Source organism: Panicum virgatum, chromosome 2K (genome assembly GCF_016808335.1).
Source record: "Panicum virgatum strain AP13 chromosome 2K, P.virgatum_v5, whole genome shotgun sequence".
In the NCBI taxonomy this organism is placed as follows: domain Eukaryota; kingdom Viridiplantae; phylum Streptophyta; class Magnoliopsida; order Poales; family Poaceae; genus Panicum; species Panicum virgatum.
The window spans coordinates 33,161,788-33,174,253 of NC_053137.1; the positions used below are offsets into that span (position 1 = coordinate 33,161,788).

General features: G+C 45.9%; 1 protein-coding gene and 1 long non-coding RNA gene across 2 annotated transcripts; one reads left to right on the forward strand and one right to left on the reverse strand.

The window, feature by feature from the left end:
- Positions 1-352: 352 nt before the first annotated feature.
- On the reverse strand, positions 353-1,815 carry LOC120673624 (glycine-rich RNA-binding protein 7-like). Its single transcript, XM_039954571.1, has 3 exons — positions 1,621-1,815; positions 1,442-1,520; positions 353-1,295 (listed from the first exon to the last, which is right to left on the reverse strand). The coding sequence occupies exons 1-3, from the start codon at positions 1,627-1,629 to the stop codon at positions 874-876; spliced, it is 510 nt and encodes a 169-aa protein (XP_039810505.1). The 5' UTR covers positions 1,630-1,815; the 3' UTR covers positions 353-873.
- A 9,592-nt stretch (positions 1,816-11,407) lies between these two features.
- Positions 11,408-12,238, forward strand: LOC120673633. The gene is made up of 2 exons (XR_005674709.1): positions 11,408-11,682; positions 12,063-12,238. It is a non-coding gene; the product is annotated as an uncharacterized LOC120673633 (long non-coding RNA).
- The last annotated feature ends 228 nt before the right edge of the window (positions 12,239-12,466 follow it).

Below are 12,466 nucleotides of genomic sequence, written 5' to 3' on the forward strand. Positions count from 1 at the left end.
TGAGTTTGAGTGTTTCAGTTTATTTATGTAATCACAACTATGTAACGAACTGCTTTCTACTCCTCCTTATATGATCTGGCAGTGCTCATGCCTTTATTTTTTTTAAAAAAAAGTAGTGGGATGGGAGCTGAATTATTAGAATCCCCAAATTTCAGTGGAACCTTGCTGCAGCGACACTAGAGGAACACACGTGTAGGGCTCTGCGCAACCCCTTGATATCTTATTTGTTAAGGGACACTATGTTATTAGGAAAGAAGCAAAGGGTGAAAGGAATACATGTGCAAGCAATACGGTGGTACTACTATGTAAAATAGTACTACAAGAGTACTAAAATAAGGCTTGAACTCAAGACTAATCAATATGCTGCCAGCTTACATTGTTTGATATATTATATATGAACAACGTGATCAATTCATTAAGAAACTGCAGTAGCTACTCAATTATTTTGCAAGCATAGGCCCAAGATATTATTGTACAGATTTTCTTTATTGCCTCCTTTTCTCCAACAAACACTACATTCCCCCCCCCCCCCCCCCACCAACAAAGAAACCAAAAGAAAAAACACTGCAGCTACTCAGTTTGCACTAGAATCATCACCATCTTGTATGCACTAAGCTTCCGTAATAACAGCCCTGCCTTCCCTTCCATGAACTCCACCACCACTCTCAACTCTGCACCCACCTGCTTTTGCTGACCAACCCTGTACATACTCACACTGATGATGCTCTGTTGCTCACAGCTAGCATCACATCCGGCCTTGCACAGTTGAAGCCTTCATGCATCATCTTGGCAACGAGTTCCTCTCCAAGTTTTTGCCACCTTCAACTTTCCAGATTATAACTTGGACAAAGCACATGAGGCTCGCTCTTAGATTTACATTATACTGCATCCAGGATCCTGTTCTTGCTGCGGGTAAGGAGGGTAGGAGTAGACAGGATAGGACGGCATCGCGTTGTACTGCTGGTAGGCCGGGTACGAGACCGGCGCCACCGCCTGGTACTGGCCGTAGCCACCGCCGCCGCCGCCCTTGCCGCCGCTCTCCTTGCCCTCCTTTCCTTCCTTTCCCTCCTTGCCACCACCGAAGCCGCCGCCGTAGCCCATGCCACCGCCGCCACTGTACATCATGCCGCCGCCGTAGCCGTATCCGTCTCCCTTCTTCTTGTCATCGCCGGAGCTGACGCTGAGCAGCTCCGCGTAGCCGAGGCTGCGCCGGAGCATCGTGGTCAGCGTGATCGGGTCCACGCCGTCGCCGACCACGATGATCTTGTCGCCCTCCATCGTGGCGGATGTCACACCTGCGGGATTCGGTACCTTGATCGTCAGAATTGATGAAGACTTCTCGAAACAGAGTTGATTATGTTTAATTGTTTCGAGCCTGATTATAACTCTATAAGTTCATAACAGAGCGGCCAATCAAATTGCTGCAATTAGTTGATCTTACCATTCATGCCAACGGCTGCCTTGAAGGCCTTCCTCTTCTTCCTCTCGTCATCCAGGGGCAACTTGAGCACAATCTTTTGCTGCAGCGACAAAGAACCCCCAAACAAATTCAGAACAAAGACATCCAGACCAGAAAAGAAAATCAAGAGATGGAAATCTTTTGCAGGAACAGGAACCAACCTTGCCCATCTTTCTTGTAGTGAACTGAATTCTTCACAGGAATATCCTGTCCTGGCCGTACAACGGTACTGGACTGTACTTAGAGTCAAGAGTATGTTGTGCGATTGGTGATGCAAGTTCTGTGAGTTGTGAGAGCGGAGATATTGTCTCACCCTATTTATAGGGAGGCTGCAGAGAGAGAGAGAGAGAGAGAGAGAGAGAGAGAGAGAGAGAGAGAGAGAGAGAGAGAGAGAGGGAGGGAGGGAGGGAGGAGGAAGCAGCAAAGAAGGCTCTAGAGAGAAAAAATAAAGGTTAGCAAAATGGAACAAAACAAACAACAACCAATCAATCAGCAAGCAGCGCACGGCTACTGAAATGCGTGAATAATCCACGAGTCGCACTGTGCCAATTGCCCAGCTCACGGTGAAGCTGGCTGGGTGCTCGTGGAAACTCAACATCAGCGAGTGGCTGGTAGGGTCTGGTCGGTGGTGGTGTGGCAGAAGTTTCCACGCATTTGATTATAGCTGATTTGAACACAACACAACACAGGTCAAGTCGCTCTCTCTTTCCATATTTTACTTCTCTCTCTCTCTCTCTCTCTCTCTCTCTCTCTCTGCTGATTGCAACAAGTTTTTTTCTAGGGGGAGGTGCTGTTTGCTAAGGTATAGCAGTATTATTTATCAATTAGTTGGGTTAAGCTTACTAATATAATTGGGGCTAGCTGTTATCTCATCACGGAATTTTTAGCAGTTAGCATCGTCATTATACTAATTATTTGATACCTAGGAAATTACTAGGAAAGTCATATGGAAAATGAAACTTACGAAATTTTCGCTCTTGGCTTCTGAAAAATGATTTAAACTGATAGCTGGCAATCGAACAGCATGTTCTGTTTCTATTACGCTGGGGCATCTTTTAGCTGTTGTGTGCTGTCTGCTGTTGGTGATAGTTTTTGGATGCTCTGTCGTCCCATTCAAAGGTAGTGAAAGAGATGAGCATGACAACAACAAAAAAAAAACTGAAATCATGGCATTTGAAGTTGAGGCATTTGGAGCTTCTCTTTCGGCGCGATCTTGACCATTTCTGATACATGACATTTCCAAATCAATGTTGTATGCTTGACCAAATAAAAAGTTTGCTGTCAAAAGCTGAAGATAAATGGATAAAAATTGATTAAGCATCTATCAATGATATCGACATAATCCCGCTACTATGGGTTGTTTAATTATATTCTTTCTCAGTTTTTGAAAGCCTGATTGGGATCTCAGACTTCAGATGATATCCAGAAAATAAATGTAAATTGTGATTTTGGGGTGGGGGGGCATGGTGAAAACTATGATATCAGCTGGATACATGCATATAGTTACAATTAGAAAATGTCCACGCGAGAGTTTAACACAGTTGCTGACATTGTTGTATGGTTCAAGATAGCTCAGATGATGTTACATTATTTAGAATTTAGCCAAAGATCGCAGTCAAGCAGAAAGAACAAAAACATGTATATATGCTATTAGCTGGACCATGTCTCCTTAAAAATTTTAGTACTGCTTCACTATCAAAGTACTCTTCATTATTGGCTAACCTTTTCCAAGAACAATTATTGGAGGGACCCCCAAAATATCTTTATGTTATTGTAACATCACTGCTAAGTAAAGCACACAAGTCAGTGGAAGTTTCGTATGACATACAGCAGTCTGCTTAAAAAAGAGAAGTTATGTCATTAACAAGAGATAAGCAAGGCAATAAGATATAAAAACTTCAAAATCGTTACGAAGTAGCAAGTGTAAGTCAAATCATCTGTAACGGATAGGTTTTCTACTGAATACTTTTTTATCTTGTTGGATAAACACAAAGTTGCCGAACTTGAAGATCCAAAAACATGTTGCTATCCAAGTTGTCACTAGACGAAGATATTTACATGTCATATAGTTGATTAATTAGTATAATTATCTAGTTGACAGCTATTGATTAGCTAGAATTAAAATAAGTTCACTTTAATTGTCACTTTGCGCAGACAAATCAGTGAAAAAAATAGTATCCAGTGTAGCGCGCTTGCTTAATTTGATATTCTGATCCTCTAGTTCCCACGTATAATTCCTAGCGTAGGTTTTTTTTTCAGTTTCATATGTTATTTTAGTGAAGGTGGAAAACGATTTACTTCCTTGATGTGAATTACTATACATCCAAATAAAAGTATAGAGTTTCACGATTCCTGTGTCAAAATCTTACAAAGAAACGCTTGTCACCCTCGATCGGGTCACTGCAAATTTGTTTGATTAGCTGAAGAAATCTCTTTCAGATGGAGATTCTAGTTACTGATCATCACTTCTGTGGTTCCTTTATACAATTTCAAAGTTGTTCCTCCTGCAAAATTTTAGCAAGGAACAAGCATACAAACCAGACTACCAGAGTATCATATGGTCACCCCCCGGGCCATTATTTGATTCCTTGAGTTGCCAGTGATTCTTGTCGTGAAGCCATTGATAAAATCAGACGTACGGTTGCCCACACTGTACCGCACAAAGATAGATGTTGCTTCTTGTCCCATCTCGTCCAGCCGGCCTAGCCCGTGGCTACCATGCAGGCCTGCAGATGTGGCGCGCCTGCAGTGGCCGTGTCCGGAAGATGACGAGACCAATCATGCGTTTTGGTCGCTTATCTTCCATCAGCTACAAGAACGATGGTGATATATTGATGATTGCCCAAGTAACGTGTGCCTAAAAAAGATGAACCTCATGTGTGGTGTGGAGGAGTTCAGTATTCTCGGTGTTAATCTCCATCTACTGCGTTCTAGCTTGTATCTCCCGGTTATTAGGTAGGTCGCCTATAAAACAATTAAACCCACGTGCAACAATACAAATGTGGTTTATTGCTTACCTGAAGAGTCATGACTCATGACACCAAGGCATATCTGTATTTCTTCCCCAATAATACGGCTGAATTGTTTTTAGCGAATTGTGGATTGTAAAATGCTGGGGAATATACAGATAAATTGTTATTAAGTGTAAAAATAATCATTGTTCTTATGTGCATGAAAGTTTGTACCACTATCACTACTACACCTACCCTTATCACCGCCGGTTGCAAAAGTCCATAAGTGCCGGTTTTGGGTACCGTTGAATTTAAGTCGATGGTGATGGTCATACCCATTACCACTGGTTTATGACCAAGCGGTATGGAACTTCTCAAAAAAAAACAATACGGCCCTACTGGTCGCCTTCTCACGCCGCCTCCCAACTCCTTGCCTCCTTCGACCGCTACCCCACGCATCCTCCCACCGCCGCCGCTTCTCCTCGGCTCCTCCAGCTGTTGCATCCCACCTCCTCGCAGCCACCGCATCCCACCTGCTCGCACATCACGTGACACAATTCAGTGTGCCGCTTCTCCTCGCGTTGCTACGGCGGGGGAGGTGAGGGGCAGCAAGGAGGGAAGGGACACCGGGGGAGGCGGCGTGGAGGATGAGGGGAGGCGGCCGCATGCCTCGGAGAGGAAGCTGCCACGGGGGAGGAGGGGTGCAGTGTGGAAAAGGGTAGGGAAGAGGAGGGAGGATGAGGCGGTGGGGGAGGAGGGATAAGGCTGTGGTGGAGAGAAGGGAAAAGGAGAGCGGCAGGGAAGAAGAGGGAGGAGGAGACAGGAGATGAAGCGAGATCTGCTGAAGACAAAGATGGAAGATGGAGAGAAAGAAGGGTATCGGGTGGATAAGGGTGAAGGGAAAAAGAAAGGTTACACTATTATAGAATTCTATTTTGCGAGGCACTTAAAAATGACGTCGGAGGCGGCACTACCGGAAACTTTCAAATTGCCGTGAGCGGAAGACTTTGCCGTGAGTCTCCTCTTGGGCACACGGCAAAAGAGCCATTTGCCGAGTGCAGGAAAACAAACACTCGGTAAAATATGAGCACACGGCAAAGAAGGTATTTGCCGTGTGCCACAAGGGAAAGCACACGGCAAACAGTTGCACTCAGCAAAACAAAAATTTTACCAAGTGTTTTTTTGTTTGCCGTGTGTTTGAGCCCTAGCACACGGCAAAGTTTTTTTAAAAAAAGTGGTTCCACACTCCCAACTTTTTTAGACATACACATATTGTATATGGTACTTTATATTAATATATGGTATTTTTTTAGTCTATTTGCTATATTTAGTCATTTAATTTCATTAAACAATTTGAACTGCAAATGATTTGAATAACGAGTAAAATCCATCGAAAAATCATATTCATGTTATTGAGTCCAATCTGAAGCCATATCCATGAAATGGGAGGCAATATCGAACATCTTTTTCCCGAACCATGACCGAGAACATGAGTCTGAATCATTTTAAAATTCTATAAATAACATGGGAAGTCTAAAAATCATTAAATTTGTCATGGTATCATAATTTCATGTGCTGAGTCTATGGTAAAAAATTGGAAAGGTTTCACACAAGTTTGATGTATGCTCTTTATAGATCGAAACATTTTCGGAGAAGATCCATAGAGTCGAGAAGGAATCGTTCTGATTTTGAGTCAAAGTGACGGCCGAATTAGGTTTTCAGTTTACAACTTTTTGTTTATGCAATACACAATTTAGATTACTTAATGCCAAATTTTGGTAATTTTTCGGATCCGTTTCTTAATTTTAATTTTTTTTGCAGGTAAACCATATCATTTGATATACATTTAAATTGAGCTATAACTACATGAAATAATAGTTTTTTTCAAAGAATCATCAAACATGAATTGTTTAGTGTCTTTTGCAAAGTATTTTTAATGTTCATTCAATCAATTTTTATAATAAAAATTTATGAAATCGAATTAGTTCATAAAATAGAATTTTTTTAAAATATGTGTTTGCCGTGTGCCTCCAAGAGGGACACGGCAAAAAAAACTCTTTGCCGTGTGTGCATCTAGACACACGGCAAAAATTCTCCATCCGTTCGGATAAGACCGGCGCCTTATCTCTCTCCCTCCCTCATCTCTCTCTCTCGCACTCTCTCCCTCCCTCATCTCTCCCGCACTCCCTCTCTCTCCCTCCCGGCGGCGGCCACCAGCACCGGTCGGCCCCGGCAACGACGCGGCCTCAAGCACCAGCTGGCGGCGGCCACCAGTGGCATCGGCGGCGCTCGACCTCGAGCGTAAACCGGTGGGGCCCGGCGCAGCCACCTCTGACGGATCCAGCCCGGCCGGCCACCTCCAGATCCAGCCCGGCGCGTCCACCTCCAGTGGCGGCATTGCGGGGCGATGGCGGGGGACACCGCGAAGGCGCGCGGCGGGGTGGATCTGCCCCTGTCGGTCCACGCTCGAGGTCCGTGGCGGACTGACGGGGACTGGATCCGCGACCTTGAGCGGTGGCGGCGGCAGCACGTGACCGGCGGGGCCTCGACCGCGGACCGGCGGGGCCGGATTTGGCGGCAGCGTGGGAGGATCTAGCCCGGCACGGCCTCCTCCGGCGGCGGCGTTGCGGGGCGACGGCGGGGGACGCCGCGAAGGCGAAAGGTGGGGCGGCGGGCCGAGGCAGTGGCGCCCGTGCCATCCTCTGCACGGCGGACGTGTGGCGGGGCGGCGGGCCGAGGCAGTCGGCGAGGCGGCAACAGCAGGGCTGGTGCGGGCAGCGGTGGGGAGCTCCGGTGGTGGGCAGCGAGCTGGTGGCGGCAGCGATGGCCTGCCAGTGGGGCCGAGAGTTTTGTTTTTTATGTTTTTCAAAAATATTTGCCCAGTGCCAGTTCAACACACGGCAAACTCTTTTACCGAGTGCACGAAAAAAGGCCCACGGCAAAAGCCAGCTTTGCCGGCCGGCATTTGCCGTGAGCGGATTGCCGGGTGCAACACACAGCAAAGCCTTTGCCGTGTGCAATCCGGGCTTTGCCGTGTGTATCCGGCACACGGTAAATATGGTGAGTCCGGTAGTGTGGGCAGGCTCCCGGACCGCCTTGGTTAAAAGATTAACCGAGGCGGTTGAGTAAAGACAACCGCCTCGGTTAAAAGATTAACCGGCTCGGAAAAGCGAATTTGACCGCCTCCAAAAAGGATTTCTGTAGTAGTGTTAGGAGAAGAAAAAAAAAGAGGGCATGTCAATCACTGCCGGCTCGTGATACGACTCGGCGGTGATAGTAGGCATCACTGCCACTGCCAGTTCGTATTACGCCCGATGGTGTAACCAATCGCCGTCGGGTCATAATACGAACAAGCGGTGATGCCTACTGTCACTGCCGGTTCTACATGAAACAGGCGGTGATAGTCTATCACCGCCGGTTCGATAGTCATTATGTAAAAGTGCATTATTGTCCGACCGACCCCAAAATGAGCATTTAAATTTAAAACATCTCAGAATGGAAAAAAGTCGTGTTATTAGTTACATCTGTCGTGTGTGGATCACAAAATATCAGCACCAGTATATTAATTGTGATAGAGGTGGCCTATAAGATGATAAGTTTAACGGTCAACAAATATAGGGTACAAAAGAAAATGGCCTTTGAACTGGATTAGAGTTTGGACCAATTAAAATGAATCGATCGAATACTAACTTCAGGATTTAATCAAAAGCCAAAATCGCTTTGCTGGACTGAAATGCAGTCGAGCAGATATTCATATATAGTTTTGGCGGAGCAAATAGATTATCAATTTTTTGCGGCATGCTCTAGAATATGGCACAACTACAGTCAAGCTGGCAAAGAACCGCAGAGATGATGTTTAATATCCGGTAAATTGCAGAATTCATGAACCAAAAAATAAACATACGGCCATAACTTTGGGCCGTAGAGCTCAATTGGTTGGATGCCTTTGGTCGAAAAGAGCTCAATTGGTTGGAAAAGTTGCTTTCTTGTGCAGAATGGTTGTTGGATGGCGTTTTGACAAAGCACACCAAAGACGATTATGTTGTTGACGATATCAGTTTTGTGCCTAGCTACGAGTGCAGATTGCAGGTCACACCACACGTAAATAATCTTTTTTTTTTCACGAGCAAGGCTCTTATTGATGTTTACTCTGTAGCTGCACAGTTGACGAAATCTAGAGTGCACGAAAGCAGCGAATACCGATTACTTTTCACGTCAACGTTGTTTCTATGTGCTGACAGTTCTGGCTCCTGCTGGAGGTAGCCGTACGTCTGGGAACGCTTTACGTGGTGCGATTTCGCAGGTTGTGTGAATGTTGACCTGTTGTGGCTCCGTTTGCATTGGTTACTAATTAGTTCTTGACCAAATTAAGATCTCGCTACAGCTTTCGGCGCCTAATTAACAGTGGCTTCTACAGTACTCCCTCCTTCCCTGTTTATAAGGCATACACGTATATCAAGATTCAAACCTTGTCATCTTTGACCAATAATTTGACTATTAAATTTTTATTTTTATAATGCAAATTTCATATGATTGGATTCATAATCAAATATATTTTACAATGATTATAAGTTTATAATCAAAAGTGATATAATATATGATAAATAAATGGTCAAAGTGTTGTTTAGAAGACCGTGTCATGTTCCACCATGCCTTATAAACGGGGAAGGAGGGAGTATTTTGTTCATGACTAAACTGCGGCGTGCATGCCAAAGAAAAGTATGGCGCTGCTTTATTTAGTGCTTTCTTGGGCTGATTCTCACGAAATGTTTGGCGCTCTATTTGTGAAGGACCGGATAGGTGGCCAGAGAGGAGAAGTGAATGAGAGCTCTTAAAAAATTCTTTTTAATGAGAACAAAGCCTATACCCCACATTTGATCCGACACGCTTCTCATCTAACCGCTGAAGTGACGCAAGCCAACTCGTGACAAGCTCACCCTAGAAACGGTTAGAAAAAGCTCGGCGTAAAATGGAAGCAACAATCAATCAGAACGCCGAAAGCACGACACAAAGTGGAAGCCAAAGCAAAGTAATTCATTTGTGCAAAGCTATCACCAAAACTTCACTTGACCAAGCATGTGACAAAAGATTAGCAAAAGTTTTTTTTTTGAAAGCACCCAGGAGCACTGGGGAATCATATAAGAACTCAGTTGGACATCCACGATGACGGCGCGCTCAACGCAAATGGGCTGCCGGGAAGTCCGAGAACGCGCCTGCCGAGGCTTACATACGCACACACCACACATCTATACACATGCACCCCGGTACCTCTCTGGGGATAAACCTCGTGAGACACCCGGAAATTCGGCCCCGACGGGGCTCGAACCCGGGCGGGCAGCTCGGCCACTGCCGGAGCTAGCCACCGGACCTTTGGTCGGTTCGCAAAAGATTAGCAAAAGTAATGATCCGACTAAGCATGCAAATTAACAAGTATTATCTAGACCAGAGACTAATTAAACTATCTTTTTTTTTATATTCTAATTAAACTATCTTACTTAAGAGAGCATAAAACAAACAAACATGAGAGGGGAAAAAAGAATCACATCAAACAAGCAATCCATCTTTAAAGCCCATATAGCCCAATTATTTTGTGTAAATTTCTCTATCTATGTTTAACATTTTGGTATGATTAATTCAATATTTTTATTAAATAGGTTCAACATTTGACGATTAAATGTTGAAATTGTGAAGACGAAATGTTGAAATTGGGAGTACAAACTGTTGGAATATTGAACGGTGACCAAGTGGCTTCTTCTCCGGCGAGGGCGCGCTGCGGTGGAGTAGGCGTGGGGCGACGTGTGGAGCATGCGGCGGCGGCGGCGGCGGGGCAACGTGTGGGGCGGCGTGGGGGCAGCGCATGGGCTTTAAAGCCCATATAGCCCATTATTTTGTGTAATTTCTCTATCTATGTTTAACATTTTGGTATGATTAATTCAATATTTTTATTAAATAGGTTCAACATTTGACGATTAAATGTTGAATTGTGAAGACGAAATGTTGAAATTGGGAGTACAAACTGTTGGAATATTGAACGGTGACCAAGTGGCTTCTTCTCCGGCGAGGCGGCGGCGCGGACGGCGGCGTGGGCGCGCTGCGGTGGAGTAGGCGTGGGGCGACGTGTGGAGCATGCGGCGGCGGCGGCGGCGGGGCAACGTGTGGGGCGGCGTGGGGGCAGCGCATGGGGCGCGCGAGCAGTGCGGGGCGGCGCGGGTGGCCGGCGACGGGAGAGAGAAGAGAGGGGAGGGAGATGAAGATAGAATTTGGAATAGATCTAAGAGCTGTGGTTCTTTTCAAGAATCTCAAACAGAAAATTATGTTGAAAAAAAAATTCTGGAAGATAAATAGGTTTTCCGGTGCCGAGCTGCCTGCTAGCTGGCCTGTTTGGCTATGCGTGGGCTGCTTGCAGAGCCACTCCTGCACCTGCCCATCAGCCACTGCAACCGGCCTGCTCCAACACCGGGCCGCGTGCCCGAGCTGGACTGCCGCTGGCGCACTGGCCGCTCCGGCCTGCTGATTGCGCGTGGGCCGCTGCTCCTCCTGGGCCCGCGCGCGGATTTTTAGCCGCGTGGGGCAGGTGCGCCGGATGCGTGCGGACAGGATCGCATTAAGAGTCGTGAAGAACAGGTACGGGTGGATTATTTTCAATGTATTTAGGGCACGTACAATCGTGTAGACGGCTGCTGGCCGTAAGTGTCTAAAATAACACATACAGATAACAGAATAGACAATTTGTATAGTGATGTGTGTTTTAGTGTGTCTGTTAGCCATTTAATCCATGTATTGGCACATATAATGTGGTGATCAACAATACAATTGATCTTTATGTACTAGTTTGTTGCACATGCTCTAAAATGGTAGCATAAACAAAAATAATGTATTTATGTAATATTGCCGGTACTCTTTTCTTGTCAAAGACTATCTGTTCATTGTTATCTCTCCTAATGACTATGTTATATTGCCAAATGGCAAGGACCATAGTGTCAAAGTGGTAAAATATCTCATCTCAATCTCTCCTCTCTGACTCTCTCGGTCACACTCCTAGCGCTCCTTGACGGCCGTCGCCTCCCCCCACGACCTCATCGCCCCGGCTGCTAGCGCCTGTCACGCTCGGCCCCGGTGGCCGCCTCGGCTCGCCGCGCCCTCCCCCAAGCAGATGCCGGCCGGCGCGTCCCCTGGAGCAGCTCCTGGAGGAGGCCTGCGCTAGTCTTTCTAGAGCAGCTCGCCGACCTCGCCACTCGCGGGAAACTGAGAGCGGGTGGAAGAAGGCTACAGGTATCTTTCTCTCGATTTGTTCGCGCCAAATTTCAGCAGCCACATTAGATCGGCAGAAGCCGTCGCTTAGACCGTCCACAGTGGAAGGAGGAAATGAAGGAGCAAATACACTGTTTGGCACTGTAGATGTACTGTTTGGCACTGTAGACAGAGAGGGCGTTGGAAACGAGGAGAGAGCAAATTTACTCTTGCTCCCTCCGCTATGGTCAGCCTTAGTGAAGGCGAGATGTACAACGGGGCTGCTTCTGGCGATTTGGCTTTGGGACACGAGCCCTTGCCGTCCTCTCGTGAGGCGACGGCATAGTCCGGTTCGGGAGTTAATGACTCTTGGTAATCGTGATTAACCGCAAATAGATGACTCATTAATTGACGTTGTACAGGCCCTTATGAACAGTTCGTGCGCTGGTGGTTCTTTTTTTATTTGGGAGGAACTGGAGGCGCATTTATCGAGAAGACCACGACCCGAGGCTTCCAGCCTGCGGAGGGGAGCTACACTGTTGATAAACAGTAGTACAGACTGATAATATTTAAATAAAGCTCTGTTTAGGTCTTTATATGTAAACGAAAAAAAACGTAAACGCATTAAAGTGAAACAGAATCTTGTTAATTTGAAGCACTAAATGAAGTCTATTTACAAAACTTTTTGCATGGATGGACTGTAAATCGCGAGACGAATCTAATGAGCCTACTTAATTATTTGCAACAGTGATGCTACAGTAACCATCCGTTAATTATTGATTAAACATGAATTAATTAGCATCATTAGATTCATCTCGCGATTTAC